This window comes from Meles meles, chromosome 1, assembly GCF_922984935.1.
Source record: "Meles meles chromosome 1, mMelMel3.1 paternal haplotype, whole genome shotgun sequence".
NCBI classification, from domain to species: domain Eukaryota; kingdom Metazoa; phylum Chordata; class Mammalia; order Carnivora; family Mustelidae; genus Meles; species Meles meles.
In genome coordinates, this window is record NC_060066.1 from 117027281 (window position 1) to 117044836 (window position 17556).

Here is a 17556-nt window from a genome sequence, read left to right on the forward strand (position 1 = left end):
ATCCTCACATTGACCCCCTGAAATAGCAGCTCTTGTCATCCCCCAGTTTACACAGGAGGAAGCTGAGGTACAGAGAATTTCAGAGATTTCCCAGGCACTCAGAGACAGCAGCAGGGCTGGGGTTCTGTGTGTGGCCCCAGAGTCTATGCTGTCCACTCCTCCAATCTGCAGAGGAACGGGAGACAAGGTTGAAGCTATGACGAGCACGTGAATTCCAATATGGCAGCTAGGCTACTAACCACATGTGGCTATTCGAATTTAAATTCATTAATACTAAAAGAGATTTCATATTTGGCTCCTAAGTCACAGTAGTCACATGTCACATGCTTGGGAACCATAAGTGGCAAGTGGCTATAACATTGGACAGCACAGATGGTGGACGTTACATGTACATCGCTGAAGAAAGTTCTGTTGGATAGCTCTAGCCTAGATATAGTTATTCTTTCTCTCTAAATCATTTTTCCATTTCTCTCTTATTGGGTCTTATAAAACTAAAACTAAAGAGAGAGAGGGAGCATAGCTTCTAGAATGGGGCATTGACATACTGAGTATGGATCATTTAGAAAACTCAGGGGATTCTAACTGTCCTGGAAAGAGCATAGAGCTAACATAAAAATGAGTAGAGAAAGGCAGCCAAGGGCTTTGTTATTGGTACTATGGGAGTAGTGTTTCCTACCTTGGGTCAGATTCAGTTTTCGGTCTGACTGTAACGTTAGCAAGTCTACCACTAGAGTAAAATTAAGTGCTGGGCACTCCCCATTCTCAATGTGAAACTCGAACTCGTTTAACCTCTTAGGAAGGCACTATTATTACCTTCACTTTGCAAAGGAAGAAGCTGAGGGTTTGGGCAATCAAGTGTCTTGCCCAAGATCACAGACAGAACCCGATTCAAATCTAGGACGCCTAGAAAAAACCACCCCCCCCCCCCCCCATCTGCTGCAGCCTCTTGACGTCACGACACCACAGTGTTATTATCCTGCCTCAAGGCACTGCTACACAGTCTGGATACTCAGAAGAACTAAAAGCTTCTAGAAGAGCAGTCAGCAGTATCCCAAAGTGCATGCTTTGCTGTCCTCCCCATCATAATGGTGATTGGGAAAGAGTCAGCTTATAAACCGGGGCAAGGGAATAGGGCAGGGCCTGGTGCCTTGCAAGTTGCTGGCACTTGGCCAGGAAGCCCACTTGCTCGCCGTGCACATGCTCAAGTAGGCCCGGTCCCCTGCAAATGACCCAGTGCTGCTGGCCTCCAGGACACAAATGGCTTCTGGCAAGACTGCTGTGAAGTGAAAGCTCTCTGGAACATGAAGCTGGACTTCCGTGATTTCTCCGGGATTACATCCAAGCTAACTTTTTAATAAACCAAAGCTCTTAGGCTTGTTCCAGGCTAACCTGAGTTCTACCTGAAATGTTTTTTCCTGCCGTTGTCTCCCGGTAACGGCTCAAACCGGGTGTGGATCATTTCCATCAATTGACATGTAAGAATCCTATTTATCTCAAGAGTGGTTCTCAGACTACTTTGAACAATATTAGGCAGTAAAACAAATGTTGTTAAACACCCAGTCCTTGCTCATAGGAAGCTCAATACAGATGAGACCTCACAGTAGGCATTGTAGACCTTGGAGCTGAGTGTTTACTCAGAGGGCAACCCTGAGATAAGCGCCAGCCGGTGTTGCCAGGAGGAAGTCGGGGGATATCATCAAGGCCATTGCCGTCCTGGAAATCATCCGCTAGGTGAAGCAAGTCAGACCTTGGATTTTACTCACTTCGGTGACTGAGTGGATTGGATCTTAGTTCTGTATGTATTTGATCTTCACTTCACCAGGGCATCTGCTCACTGCAGTAATGAGCCAGCAGTCTGATACTTGTGTGGGTGTCCAAGACTATCCCACCATCCTCTTTCTCCTAGTTCTTGCTGATATTTCCTTTCTCCTCCTTTGCCCCGTATTTCTTTAGAGAAAAAGCCTTGTGTAGAACCACTGAATAAACTCAACACATTTCCCACCAGCTGTCTTGGATCTGCTTTGTCACGACAGCAAACTTTCCCCCAGCCCAGGTTAGTTTCCTTCCCCTGATCCCGGAATGCCACCAACCCTTCCACACTGCCTCGGAGCTGTCTCCCAGTTGATCCACACAAGTCAACTCCCGAATGATCTAAACAAACAGAAGAAGGTATGTTCGGCCCAAATACATAGCCCCGCATTCCCTCCAGAGATGAATAGCTCACTCCTGATCCGGTCACGGCTGTGACTGTGGATCAGAGTGACTGTGGGGCAGAGAATTCAACACTGATAGGTTTTAAAATATATCCTTACCTGGAAGAAGTCTTTCGGGAATTTCTTAGCATGAGCTGGTTCTCATGGATTCATTATTAAGAAAAACAACAGGGAAAATCAGAAACCCTGCTCTCTAACCGGCACATTTCCAAGCTAACTGCTACCTCAACACATGCTGTCACACTGCTCTCCCGTCCCACCTCACCTGCTCCTGAGGTCAAGGTGAAGGCAGCAGGCTTCCTCGGAGGTAGTTGTGCATGGATGTCCCAGGACATTAGGGTCTTGTGTTTCTTCTGACTGAATCCTTGATTTTGAGAAAGGGCCCTCTCACTCCTTGGCTTGCTCTCACTGAATAAGAGGATGAAAATCTTGGGAGCTGGCTTTCCTCTGGAGAAAATTAGTGTCATCTTCCAGAGCAATGTGCTTCTGACATTTGCTGCTAAAAGGATGGAACTCCATTACCCTTATGGTATCGTGATGCGGTTTGCAATCAGATCAAGATCACAAATGCTCATTACCTGATTGCGTCTGGGATGGGAATTGCCACCAAGAGCAAGTATTAGCTTAAAAGCTTTTAATGAAAACTCTAGGGTTACAGTGTCATTTCCAGCTCTGTGGGACTCCATTGCAAAGAAGAAAATTGCAGATGAGGTGGGTTGTGTCCACACCTGGTGTTCCCCCTGGGGAAGCAAGAATACAAAATTGACCTTGTTCATTCTTGCATTTAAGGGCATTGTGCACGTGCTGCTCTAATTGCTTTAGGCATTCATAAGCCCCTGCCTCTAAAGGGCACGTGCGGCTATACTCTTGGCATCCGTGCATGAGGCACAGCGCACATCCCCACAGGCTTAAGAAGACAGAGCTGATACTACACGGGCTAGTTTTGTTCTGTTTTTCTGTGGGAAAGTATTTTGCTGAGTCAATTCAACAGCGTATTCACACCGCGCCTTCCGAGGTGTCTGTTCCGTGTTTCCCAGGTGCAGATGTTTTTTGAAAATAGTACTTGGCAAAGGATTCCCTTGGCGGCAGGGCAGGGAGGGGGGCAGTCACTCCTGTCAGCCTGTCTTAGTCAAGTCAGGTTGCCATTAAAAAGCAAAACAAAACAAAAAAAAGTGCCTTACACAACAGGATTGGATTTCTCACAATCCTGGAGGCTGGAAAGTCAAGATCAAGGTATTGGCCCATCAGGGTATTGGTAAAAGCTTTCTTCCTGGCGTTCAGATGTCTGCCTTCTCACTGTGTCCTCACATGGCAGACAGAGAGAGAGAGGGAGGGTTCTGGGATCTCTTACAAGAGAATCCCATCATGCGGGCTATACCCTCATGACCTTGTCTAAACCTAATCACCTCTCTCTAAAGGCCCCACCTCCAAATACCATCACACTGCGGGCAGAGTTTCAGGAGATGAATCGGGGTGGGGGGTGGGTGGACAACACACATTTTGTCCATAGCACAGCTTAAACGGTACCTGGGTGAAGGCCTTCCACTCTTTCCTTGAACAGATGTCCGTTGGGAGCCTGCTCTGCACACAGGGGGCTAAGAGCAGTATACACCCTGTCCCTGTCCCCATGCAGCTCAGGCCTTCATTTTTTTTAATTCCAGAAATACTTAAATAGAGTTGGTTATATGAAACATGAAGGCAGGTACATACCCAGGCCAGAGTAGGCTTCCCAGAGGAAGTGACTTTGGGCTGGTTGAGTTAGAGGGACAGGTAGGGGGAAAGAGCTTTCCCAGCCAAAGAAATAGGAGCAGAAACCCCCAAGTGGGAGAAGGAACTGAAACACACAGGCTAGAGGATCTGAAGACAACAGCCTTCCATCTAGGTGAAAAAACATGCATCATGTGAGAACTTCCCCAAGTGAAGCTTTTTACGCAGAAAGAGAGCTTTCTGGTAGGCTTAGTCATCAGATAAGAGAGCGGCATGACTAGGGGTTGTGATCAGGGGTGGCTGGCCTTCTCTGGGTGGGGGTGGGAGCTGGGGGGAGTTAGGCAGCCTGGGGGACCCAGGACTGGCAAGTGATCCTGGCATCCTTGCATCTCAGCCCTGACCGATTTCCAGCTTAGTGCCTTCCAAAGAACCATGTTCATGATTCATGAAATCTTTTTTTTTTAAGTGAAAAAAAGAAATGTGTCCTCAAGATAGAACATTTCAGCAACAATCCTAGGAAAGTAGAAGTAAATACAGTAAAATGAAACTGAAATCCTTTAACCAGTTCTGCTTCGTGCTAAATGACCTATTTCTGACAGATAGCCATTACCTAAAGGAAACTTCTGGCCCATCCACTTTGCTTTAGATGCTTTCTGAGCAGGTCCGTAGTCCTCTCTTCTGTCACTTCAGTTTTAGAACACTAAACTGTCTTCTCTAAAAACATGCGCTTACAATTTGCAACCTTGTGTCCTGCAGACTCTCTGGAATATGGTTAGAAACCGAAATCGCTTGCCCCTGAAGATGTGTAATATAATTGTATCTGGTGACCCCCCCCGCCATTTAATGACATGGATTGATATATCACTGTTCCTTTCACTGCTGCCTTTTTCTTTTTTCTATTTTATTTCTTCTTAAATAATGGACACACTTTTGCCCTCATCACATTCTCTGAGTTCCTAACACACAGTTGAGACTCAGAAAAGAAATGACGCTATCCATCATCTTCTCATGCGCTGGTTCTGTGATTGAATTCTCACCTGCAAGGTTAGTGTCCCTCCTGGACCATCCAGTGGGAATCAGCTTCTCCATGAGCCCCTGAGAGCTTCCTGAGAAGGAGGTGAATCTTCCTTTCCTATGAATCCTTGACTCCCCGCTCACAATAGATGCTCGGTAAATGTTTACTAAGTGACAGGCATCAAAGTCCCACTCATGGTGTTGTGCGAAAAAGTCCATTCCTGGAAAAACAACATTTCTAGTGATGATTATTCCAAAGGCATGGGGATCGGTGCTAGTCCTGGAAGCAGGGCAGCCCTCAGCAGATTTCTTCTGTCAGTACAGTGGATCCTTCTGGTCCTCAGTGCCCTCCGCATCCACTCCCCGTTGTCCCCGCTTTGTCCCCACTCTTGCCTTCCGCCATCAGGCCTTTATCTCTGGCTCCTCGCTGTCTGGCATCCGAGAGCACCTATGCTCCTGATTGTTCCCGTCAGGATGAATAACTCCCTTCTCCCCTCCCTCAAGGCCCTGCCATGGGCTTTCCAAGACGGTAGCAGGCTAAGAAGAAGCTGTGGGTCATGCATGGTCTGCCCCAACTTGCCTCTTCCAACTGCAGATTCCCCTCTCTGTCCCACACAGGCTGCAGGTAAGGAATCGAGCCTTACCCATGCTGTTCCCTCTGCCTGGTGTTTGCTCCTCCCTCCAGCCCTCTCCTGCTCGACGACTTCAAATTCATGCTTGAAGGTGTAAGTCAAAGCAGAATGTCTTCTGCTGAACACCACTTGTCGCGCTTTGCTCTGCTTCCTGGGCAGTGTGATGTTCTTCCCCTGAGCACTGAGCTGCCTGCATTCTATGGCGCGTACCCATTTGCAGGATCAGCTCCTGTGTGACACTGTGAGTCCTGTCTTTCATCATTGATTCCATGAAGCCTTAGCACACCCCCAACCCGGACGGCAGTTGATTCCTTGAAAGACAGGGAGGAAAGGGAAGGAGATGAGAGCAGGTGGCAAGAGAAGGAAAGGGCAGCCTCTCATTCCTTACTTGTTCTAGTGTTGCCTGAGGGGCCGTGTTGTGGCTGAGACTAAGAAGAAAGAACAGGAACAGAGGGGGTTGGGTCTAGAAGGGGTTAACATTTTTCGTGGGCCTGAAGGCTTCCCGTGCATCATTCCATGAAAGGTCTCTTCCTGGGCTTGGGACCCACAGAGCAATGGGACTTCATAATTCTAGCCTTGCTCACTTTGCTCCTGACTGGTCTGGAACCAGGGTGAATTTTTCCAATTCAATTCCATTGCTAGGGTGAGGCAGACCAACCAAAGTCCGGTGACCAGAGTATTATAGGAGTCTTACAGGAATGGGGAGTTTGGAAGGACCAAAGGGTTACGTGGTCTCTGTTGATGTCACTTTCCAAAGCAGTGATCGTTGTTGTCACGAGCAACCTCAGGCCTGACGGGTCCTCCCCCACGTATTCCTGACAGCCCATGGCTGTGTGCTGGGAGGATTCCCTCCACACAGTGATGACATTCAGTTAAGCCACAGTTTCCTTGACCCGGGAGGAAACCCGTGTGGTTTGGGGTTGGGGGTGTGGACGAGCAAGCGCAGATTTTTTTCCTTCGTTGCCCCGTGGTTTGAAATTGCAACCTCTGTTTTAATTTTCCATTATGCATCAAATACATCTGTGCCAGAAGTGGACAAATGTATTCCGTCTGGGAGGATGATCCCAGACAGCAATAAATTAGAGTCTGTGTACAGACATGCCAAAAATGTGGCCGCGTGGTAGGGTGTCCCTGGGACCAGTCACCTCCTCCACAGTCTGCTTGGTGGCTGCAGGCCTTGGCCTGATGCCTCTGTCAATAGGTTCTGCTTTGTATTTGGAAACTGTCTTTCCATCAAGTCACCACGGAGGCAAGGTGGGGAGGGTTGCCTGTGCGGCTTTGCTGGGCACATGTCTCCCAGGCAGCCTCAAGGAGCGTCTAGGACAGTGCCCTCCTAAGGCATTGCTCTCTTCCCTGCACCAGAACAGCAATGACCTCAAAGCTGGTTTTCTCCCAAAACTAGAGCACGGCCCAAGAAAATCCTCCCCACTTTTTCTGGATTGAGCAGATAAACTACCATATAATGCATGGAGAAAACAACATTTTTAATGTACGAGAGTAATTCCGTGCTTCGTGTGGACAATTTAAAAGAGTGAAAAGAAAAAAGCCACCTATAATCCTCCCTTCAAAGAGAAATACTGTGAATGGTTTAGCATGACTTCTGTCAATATTTTTCCATGCCTTGCTACCCTTTTAAAAATGCAAAAGTCTTTGAAAGCTGGTTGAGTCCAGTTCCTTTAGCTGTCCCTCACATTATCCAATTAGTGCTTTCCTCTGAGTACTGGAAAGTTTTACTTATTTTGCATGAGAGAGTTCAGCTGGTAGAGCTCTAGCCCCTCAGACTTGTCAGTGAAGTCACGCTGCTTTTCTGAAGAAGCTGGCCTGGAGGGGAGAGAAGGGAACGGCTAAGGTCTCCTCTAAGTCCAGCCAGAGAGCCCCGAAGGGCAGCACTAGCCTGGCTTGCAGCCCTGCCAATAGAGGACCCCTGTGTACCGAGGGCTCTGGTCTGCCCCTGACTTCGATATCATTTTTCCTTATTAAACTCTACTCGTCTGACTGCATCCTGTCTTGTTGCCAGCATCTGTGTCCACTCTTCCTTGCTGGGACAGGGACAGGGACAGAGACAGCAACAGCCTCTAATCTGTTCATCTGGTGACAGGCCAGGGGCCCCCACACGAACTAGATGGGTTGGCAGAACGAGGAGGCCGTCTTTACATCTGCATCTTCTTCCTTCCCCGTGTGACTTGAATCCAGAAGGTGCCCAGTGAATGTCTTTGATGGATTGGTCTGATGCAGCCCGGGATCGGTGCTTGTGGTGGGAGCCTGCAGGCCGGCAGTCGTCCCAGTCCTACCACAGTAGAAAAGACCCAGCGTTGACGTAGAGCCTCACAGAAGCCCTCAAAGAAGCAGGCAATGACTCCACAGGCCACCAGCCTGCCCAGCCGGGCCTGCGCCAGCCACACGGCCTCACCGTGAGCCGCACGGCACACAGACCACACTTTTTCAGAAAATTATTTTTCCTTTCTCACTTTCCATGGAAACTCAAAATAGCAACCAAAAGAAAAAAAAACAAAACCCAAAACAAAACAAAACAAAAACCGGCTGAGCTTCCTCACTGCCAGCAAAACCATCCCCAGGCAGCGCAGTGACCGTGGAGGCCCCGGGAGCAAGGGTTCTAGATGTCTCTGGAACAGCTTTCTAACTGGCACTGCACACTCATGAGGTGTGGGTGGGTTCTGAAGGCTATGTTTCCCCCCGGTTTAAAAGAATGGGTTTCCCCAGGTCTGAGAGTTCATCTTGCTGTTGGCGACCCAGAGGCTGAAACACAGTCCCCTTTCTCCGTGATATTGCTGAGGAGGTCCGGGGTGCCCAGTAAAAGGACAACATGTCAGGGGCAGATGCCTTCCGAGGACTATTATTGGAATATTCTTCCCGAGATGCCTCCCCAGGCTGTGCCCTCTCCATGCCCAGCAACCACAGGACAGCCCAGAAGAATGGGAACAACTCAGCTTGGAATCAGGAAACCCCAGTTCTGATATCCCATCGGGGACCTGGGGGGCTCTGAGCACATCGTTTCTCCTCCCCCAGGAAATGTGAAGGGTGGACACGCTGATCTCTTAAAGGACAGCCTCTTCAGCCTCAACGCTCTGTGCCCCCAGCCCAATGGGCTGTGCGCCCCCGTCCCTTTCCCTTTGCTGAAAACCAGTATTGTTTCCCTTTCAGCTGGCAGGGTCGGCTGTCATTGGTTTTGGACTATGGTTTCGGTTCGGAGGTACCATGAAGGACTTTTCATCGGAGGACAAATCCCCGGAGTATTTCTACATGGGTGAGTGACTTCAGCCTCCCTGAGTGTTAGCCAGAGCTGCCCCAGGGGCTTAGAGCAGAACCCACCCCCGGACTTCTGGGGGAGGGGAAGTGAAGAGGCCTAACTGAGCCCTGTAGCCTCTACCTGGCTGGGGGCTGGAGGGAATGTGTGGTCGTGGTGGGCGAGGGCACTGCGTGCCTAGCCTGCCGCTCCCCACATGATTCATCGAAATCAAGAAAGTCCAGTGTCAGGGCACAGACCCGCCGTGCTCTTTTAGCCGCCACCCATTTCCAAAGAATTAGAAGACTCCCTTTTGCCCACTGAGCGAAATCAGTTATGCGTCAATCCATCTGGGCTGATGGGGTCCCTGCCAAGTGAGGGATTTATTTGTGATCTTATATTTTAAGTTGTCGATGAGGGAGACATAATTCCAAGTACAGAGACATCTCGAGGTTCGGAGGTACTCAGTCCCTCCCTAACTAGGCACTGCAGAGGGCAGGGCTCCCCTGGGAACGAGCCGCCTGCAGCACCAGCTGTGAGGAAGGGATGAGTGGTGAGGGGGTGTGGCCTGCAATTCTGAGACAACGTGGTAAGTAGGAGCTGAGCGTTCTCCTGGGTTAAGTCCCTCTGATCTACTTCTCGTCCTCTTCTGTGTGTTGTCCTCACTCTCCAGCCGGGTACACCCAGACTCTAGATTTCAACAAGTCCGAGACTGTTGTCTCTACAGGTCATAGTCCTATGTCTGGCCATTCACGGTCTGCGCCAGCCACAGGGTACATAGAGTACGGAGAGAAGCAGGATCCTGGGCAGGTCATCTGCTCCCGGTGCCTAGAAGAGCAGTGTCTGCTTCCCAGGAGGGACTCAGACTCACTCCAGGCCTCCTGGCTGTGCTGTCTCCCCTTCCCAGCACCCTCCCACAGCTGAGCCTCCTAAGGAGGGCAGCCATAGTGGCAAAGACACTTCTAGAAGGAACTAACCACAAACCTACTCTAAGATGGGTGGCAGTAAGGACAGTCCACAGTTCACCAAAGCGTAGAGGTAGTCTTTTGTAAAACACATAGTTAGTTCATATAAGTTCCCCTAAGAAAAGAAGAAATGCTGCCAATTCAACCATGACATACCATAAAATATGCATCCCAATTTTAGGGACTGTAAAATGTGAATATGTCAAATGTATACTGAAATCAGTGAAACACAGCGGAAGAAATGCGGTGATGGAGACTCTCCAGAGTTCAGAGTTCCACAAAGTTATCGAGGACCCAGGTTTTTTTCCCATCTTTCCACTGGCCATCCTCGAGATGACCTCAATTGCATCCCATCAGGTTTAAAAGATAGCTGTGGTGGCTCCAAGTGTCATATCCTCATGCTGCAAAGTCCAAAAGAGAGAGGAAAAAAAGCCCATTTCACCTCACATGGCCCTCTTCAGGAATGAATACAACCTTTGTCGGAAGACCCCCCGGGAACCCTCTTCTTGCAGCCTGCTGGCCAGAGCCGCCTGTGTGCTCATGCCTGACCTAGTCACGGCCACAGGAGAGCTGCTGTGACTGGCTCCTGTGACTAAAGGAGAGTCGCCCTGGGCTTGGGGAGGGGCCCAGGTGCCCCAGAGGGCCCCTGACACTTGGACCAAGTCAGAGTTCTGTCCCAAGGAAGCAGCAGAGGAGTCTGTCATTATACTTAACACTGAAATGCTCTTTTCCACCCATGTGTTTTCCAGGTAGCACACACCCCTCCATCCAAAACTAACACAAACATTTAACACATTTCTCCTTGAGGACTCTGGGCCCTGCAAAGTTCCTCAGAAGTGGTCTCCATCCCAGAGTGAGCCCCAGTGACCTAGGACAGAGCTCAGCCTGTCCTTGTTCCCCGCCACCTTGACGGGGACATGCAGGGACAGTTGGGGAAGGGTAACAGAAGGAACACCTCTCCCCTCGCGTTGATCGTGGTCCCGGGGTGGCTTTTTTTATAGCTGTTCCCTGTGATTTCTAACTCTGTTCAGCATTGTCACACCTCAGTGCCCACAGGATTACCCACAGCAAAGGTCTGATCCCACCGTAATGGGATTCTTGCCTCTCCAGGCATATGCAATGATAAATAGCAGACAATAATCACAACCATATGTTAAGTGCTCATGAGTGGTACAAACAGAATCACTGAATTAAGAAGTGAGAAGGGACGCCTGGCTGGCTCCGTCGGTAGAGCGTGCAACTCTTGATCTCAGGGTGGTAAGCTTAAGCCCACATTGGGTGCAGAGCCCTCTTAAAAAAAAAAAAAAAGATCCTGTGGGAACAGTGGTGATATGCACCCGTGAATTTAGCAGTCATATTTTTTTTAAAGATTTTATATATTTATTTATTTGACAGAGAGATCACAAGCTGGCAGAGAGGCAGGCAGAGAGAGAGGAGGAGGCAGGCTCCCTGCTGAACAGAGAGCCCGATGCGGAGCTCTATCCCAGGACCCTGGGATCATGACCAGAGCCAAAGGCAGAGGCTTTAACCCACTGAGCCACCCAGGCGCCCCAGCAGTCATATTTTTTAAAAGCATCAAAGATTTAGGAAGAAGCTTCTAGCAACCACCTGGCTGGCTCAGTCAGTACAACATACTACTCTTGATCTCGGGTCATGAGTTTGAGCTCTACATTGGGTTTAGAGCTTACATTTAAAAAAAAAAAAAAAGTGAGAGAGAACAGTGGGAGTCGGTAAGACAACCGTCAGGGTGGATGGGTGCTTGAATGGGGCCTCAGAAGACAGTGGGGTTTCAGATGGACTGAGCTAGGGAGAGCCTTGTTCATGACTCTGAGTTAGCGCCGGCCAGTAGGAGGCAGGCAGCAGCCCGTCATTTCTTTAGCCTGAGGAAGAGAGAGCTTATCGTTCAGGATACTCTTTTAGGGGCTTCCTCCTAACCTAGCTCCTCCGACCACTTACAGCTGATCCTCAGGGTGAACATTATTTTCTCTCCCTACTCTGAATTCACCAGTTATTTATGTCCCAACGCGATGTCAGTCTCCATAAAACGGTGGGAATCTTTTGCTCCTGCAGTTCAGGCATGGAGGGGTTCAGGGTATCAGCCTTCAGTTTGTCTTCTCCTCATGTGCTGCGGGCTCTGCACTGGAACCAAATTTATCTCCAGTTCCCCAGGTAGGACTCTCAAGACTTGCCCTCAGAAGCGGCAGTTGTGCCCTCAGGTGGTTGGGGAGGGAAGGGTCTTCCTTCATTAGAACCAAAACGAGAGACAGCATCCCCGCCCCCCACTCCCTTAGAGGCAGACATTCTCCTTCAAGTGGTTTGTCAAAAACTAACCACCTAAAACCAAGCCACTTATCCCCTCACGACCCCCAAGAGTGAGGTTGAAAGATGTAAATCCCTATCATGTAATTCCTAAGCCTGAACTGGGAATTTGGGGCAGCAGTAAAGAAACATCATTTCTAAAAACCTGTGAAGAGCTGGGTTCCCTGAAAAACAGGTAAGAAAGGCTGTCTTCCTTTCCATGAGGGTAAACACCTGACTATCTAAAAATCTTTTCATGGTGTTTTTAATCTGGGGATTTCATCAAGTATTTGGGTTTATGCAAACATCGTTATGCATTGAAGCAGGGGCCCTTCTAGTCTTTCCCTCTTTTTTCATAGGCTCCTTCATTTAGGAAAACGTATAATCTATTCATGGCTACGTCAGCCAGCATCTATAGTCCTGGGCTCCCGAATCACACAAAAGAGGATAAGAACACTGTACTGGCTCCCATGTATCTTTGCGATCTATTTGAAAAAACTCACAGAGTTAACAATTTAAATTCTAATGGAAACGAGCGTGTAACTAAATGCCAGCTAAGTGGTATTTGCTGTGGGTGCATCAAGGGTCATTCTAAACCAGTAAGGCAAGAATCTGATTTCGGTTTTAAAGACCAGCTGTCATCAATGAGTGGAAGACAAACAAGGACAGTGGAAATTGTGGGGCAAAGACCACACCAGGCACATCCACGGGACCGTGATCAGCAAGCCCAGGCTGGGCAGAGGACTCTGGGTGGAGTGGAACAGATTGGGGCAAGGTGGGAGGTAGGATTAGAAGAGCAAGGGAGAGAGAGGACAAACACACAGGGCCCTGAATGTCAATGCTTTTTCATTTGGTAAAGCAACAGAGGGATAATTCAGGGTTTGGGGGGAGGGATGATTGGGGCTGCATTTTTAAATGTCTTTTTTTTTTTTTTAAAGATTTTATTTATTTATTTGACAGAGAGAGAGAGAGAGAGAGAGATCACAAGTAGGCAGAGAGGCAGGCAGAGAGAGAGAGAGGGAAGCAGGCTCCCTGCCGAGCAGAGAGCCCGATGCGGGACTCGATCCCAGGACCCTGAGATCATGACCTGAGCCGAAGGCAGCGGCTTAACCCACTGAGCCACCCAGGCGCCCGGGGCTGCATTTTTAAAGAGATTATTCTGGCAGCAGTGGAATGAGAGGGGAGACAGGAAAGAACATGCTAGGTGACTCAGACAGAATGGCTTCACCGTGGTGCTTGTCAACAGTAGGAACTGTGAAGAAAGAATTAGAAAGACAAGAAACGTTATTAAACATTATTATTAAACCATATTAAAGTCAGGGACAGAAGGAATCAAAATGATCAAAGATATCAGCGAGAGAAGAGTCAAGCCTAACAGGAATCATTCCTGAGCCTCAGTGGGAACCTGAGTTGTGGAAGGAAGGGCTCCCGCTCAGAGGGGGTACAGTGTGTGGACCTGAGGTGCAGCATGGGGAGCAGCCTCTGTCCGCCTGGTCCCACAGGGGGCTGACCAGCAGTTTCACACGTGTCGATTTGGGTCCAAGGTAAGAAAACCTTTTTCATGATTTTATAAGCCCAAGAAGCTAAGCAGACTCCCACAGGTAAGAGTGAACTTTCCCCTATGTTGGTATTTAACCACTAACATGGCAAAAATCAGAATGGAGTGTTTGTCAATTCAGGAGATTCCTGGGTTCGTAGGAGGGGGACCTGTTCCGTGCGGACATTCCTATTCACTAATCTAAACCGAAGCAATATAAGCGGCCCATGATGCAAGAAATGTCATATCTTTATTGACATATCTGTCAGAACTTTTTTAGTTGCAAGTCACAGAAAGTTGATGCAGGCTGTCTTGAGCACAACAGAAATTTCTTGACTCGCCAAACCGAAAAGTCCAAGATTCGTGCAAGTGATGGGGTCGGAGTCCCGCCTATACCCATGTCTTCCCTCTGCTTCCCTTTGGCTCCGTTCTCAGGCAGTTTTCCTCAAGACGTGACAACATGGCCGCTCCCAGCCCCAGGTGCCAGCTCCCTAGTAACCCTAGCAACGGAGGGACCTCCTGCTTTCATTCCAGCTGCTCTGACTAAAATCCCGAGCGTCAGTCTTGCTAGCGGTCTCGGGTCCAGGGCCTGTTCCCACACCGGTCATTGGGATGGGCTTGCTGGCCAAAGTCTGGGCTTCACGTTTGCCTTCACGGTCAAAGTCCACAGCGACTGAGCAGAGAAGGTTGGTTTCTCTCACAGAGATGACGAGGAAGTGAATGCTGGCTGGGGAAAACAACAGTCCATACGGCAGGACCTGAGTCCTTCTATCGTGTTCTTGGTGGCCTGGGGCGTGGATGTGAGTTCACCCACCCTTAGCTCTTCTTGCTCAGCCACACCTCCCCTCCCTGGGTCTGCCCTTGAGTGGCTGGTGGTGAAGATGCTCATGGTCAGTGCTCAGAGTTCAGGGAAATGTGTTCTCAGGAATCTTAGCACCAGGTAGAATAAGGAAACAGAACGGGGGAGAAGAAACGGGAGGCTGGCAGTCAGCGGTGGTTTTCCAGCTCTTCCTGGCGGGGCTCAGCCCACTACCCAGGTCTGCTGATGGCTCGGCCTGTGCTTGTTCTGTTTACCTACATGGTGACAACAATAAACAGTCCTGGGAAGTCAGAGACCTCCTCTCTACTTCAGGTATTTCTTAGACTATAATTGGAGCCATATACATGTTTGCAGAAATCGATACTTCTTTCCTCAATAAATAATTACCCAAATAGGAAAGATACCTGCTCTCTGGCAATAAAACGAGAAGAAAAATACACCAGGACACCATTTATGGACTTACAGAGCAAACGGTGTGAGGTAATAGGACTTTAAAAAAGAAGCAGGCACAGGTTTTGGAAAATCTCACTTCATGCCACAGAGTGGCGGTCACTAAGCTGGGTGTTTTCTTTTCAGAATTAGTGCCAGAGCAATCAGCCCACAAAACCCTTATCACCCCTTTGTTAAAGAGTGTTGGTGACCAGGCGGGGCACGTTCAAGTGGCTTTTAAAGAAAGAGCCTCACAGCCTAGAGGCCCCTCTCTGAGAGAGACCTCCGGAACGCACGGGGCCTAGCTCCCTGTTTCTGGGCAGATGATTGCCAGGCCTTGTAGGAGAACTTTCTCTCCGTCCTTGTGGGGGGGAGGATGCTTTCCTGTCTGGGATCCTTGCTTCTTCCTTGTGATGGAGAGAGGTTCCCTTCCTGTGATGAAGATCTACCTTGACGTCACAGCTGGGGACAGGATGGAGAGATCCAGACTGGAGCCCTGAGCCCTGAGGGCTGCCCCCTGCCCCCCCTTCTCAAGGTTCTCTGAGTTCTGGCCAAAGTGTGGAGGTTGGGGCAGGATATCGGTGTCCCTGGAGTGCCAACGTGGAGAACAGAAAGCCTGAAAGAGAGGAACTGCTGGGATAACTTGGGGTTTCCTGCACTCTTTCCACTGTGGTCTCTCTCCACAAACTCCAGGGGGAGGCTCCCCTGCCCCCTGGCATGCAAACTCCACTAACCTGCCCCTCGGACCTCCTGTTACAGTCCCTCTCCACGGCGGCCTCCTAGAGGGGCAGACAGCACAGGGGGCCTTTTCCAGGAGTGCTGAGTAGGGCACTGGCCTCCCGGGCCTCAGAAGCCTGGATGGGGGGTGCACCTGGGTGGCTCAGTGGTTTAAAGCCTCTGCCTTCAGCTTAGGTCATGATCTTAGGGTCCTGGTGGGCTCGAGCCCCGCATCAGGCTCTCTGCTCAGTGGCGAGCCTGCTTCCTCCTCTCTCCCTCTCTGCCTGCCTCTCTGCCTACTTGTAATCTCTGTCTGTCAAATAAATAAATAAATCTTTTTAAAAAAGAAGAAGAAGAAGCCTGGATGGGGCACTCATGCTAGGGCACATGAAGTCGTGTTTGTGAGCCAAGGACATTGGCAAGTTTTTCCACAGAGGGGCTGCCCACACAGACAGCAGCCCTTTGGCTCTCCAGGGTCCCAGGCTGACCCGTAGCTGTCTCTCCCTGTTGAATTCAGAGTCAGGGAGCCTGGTTTCGATTGTGTGTAACATTATGTGTAAGGAAAAGTGTTCCAGGGCTGAACGCTGAGGAGCTGACTTGCTTTATTCAAAACTCCAAATCACTCCAATCATATTTTGTTACTTCTTGGTTTTCAGCTGTTCCCGAGAGTCATGGTGGCTTCAGAAGAGAGGTGCTGTAGCTTACCTGGTTGAGACAGTTTCTCCAAAGCGTTTTTTTGTTTTTTTTTAAAGATTTATTTATTTGACAGATAGAGATTACAAGTAGGCAGAGAGGCAGGCAGAGAGAGAGGAGGAAGCAGGCTCCCAGCTAAGCAGAGAGCCCGATGCGGGGCTCGATCCCAGCACCCCGGGATCATGACCTGAGCCGAAGGCAGAGGCTTTAACCCGCTGAGCCACCCAGGCGCCCCTCTCCAAAGCGTTTTTACAAGTGAGATTATTATTTCCATATCGCAGATAACCATACCTGAAGGTCAGCTGACAGGCCTGGATTTCTAGCTCCCAGCCCTGTATTTTCAGAGGAAGACCCAGACATCATGCCTTAGAGACTCTACAGGCCCCCACCCTCTTGACATTTATAAATTGCAAAGTGAACAGCTTTTAGCTGAGAGTCCCCTTTGTCCTGCGTTCCTGCTGGAATTGTACCAGGGGGGTCAGACCGTGCACTTTGCCGCAGACTCCCTAGCTCGGTTCCAGGCTTGCCCCTCATGAGCTGGGCAGTCCCTCTGGCAAATGCCTTCAATTCTCCGTGTCTCAGATTCCCCAGCTGTGAGATGTGACTACTAATAAGCCACAGACCCCATCGCGCCAGGTGAGGCGGGAGAAGAGCACACTTACAAGCAGGACCTTTAAATTAAATAAAATAAATAAATAAAGCAGGGCTTTAGTATTTTTATGTAGGGAGGTTACCGTGTTCCTCGATAGAGGGAGGACGCATGACTCCACGCGAGGATACAGGGAGGAAAGACCAAGGAGTGAGTGGTTTAGAGGCCGTGCAGTCAGAAGGAGAGAAGGGTTGATGGCGTGGGGGCCGGTTCCCGGGCCAGTGCCCATTGGGTGCATAGTGCGGCTACTGCACAGAGCAGACTGAGGTGCCAGGAAATGGCAGTTGTCACCCCAGGGCTGAATGACTCCATGACTTGTCCGTGTTCAGCTCCACACAACAGTACTCCATAACCGAAGCTGTTGTTCACGTAGAGCTCAAGTCTCTACCTTCCCCATCAGCTAAGTCCCATCCCGCACTCCACTAACAGATGTAACTCTGTGCAGCCAGGGCCAGCTGGGAGGGAGGGGGTGTGGCACCAAGGCAGAGAAAATGTATTCTTGGATGAAAATGGTCATTAGCCGGGTCTGTAAAACCATCTGCCTCCAGAAAGTCACGGAAATGGATGACCGCGCCACTACCCAGTCCTGGAAACGGGGGGGGGGGGGGGCATTTAAAAATGAGTTATTGCAGACAAGG

General features: G+C 49.6%; 1 protein-coding gene across 3 annotated transcripts in view; it reads left to right on the top strand.

Moving 5' to 3' along the window:
- TSPAN2 (tetraspanin 2) overlaps positions 1-17556 on the top strand; it is a 62202-nt gene that overhangs the window by 11446 nt on the left and 33200 nt on the right. For all 3 annotated transcript variants that reach the window (XM_045984634.1, XM_045984710.1, XM_045984804.1), the window contains exon 2: positions 8729-8831. In XM_045984634.1, coding sequence (XP_045840590.1) covers positions 8729-8831 — 103 coding nt within the window. The remainder of the gene's footprint in view (positions 1-8728; positions 8832-17556) is intronic.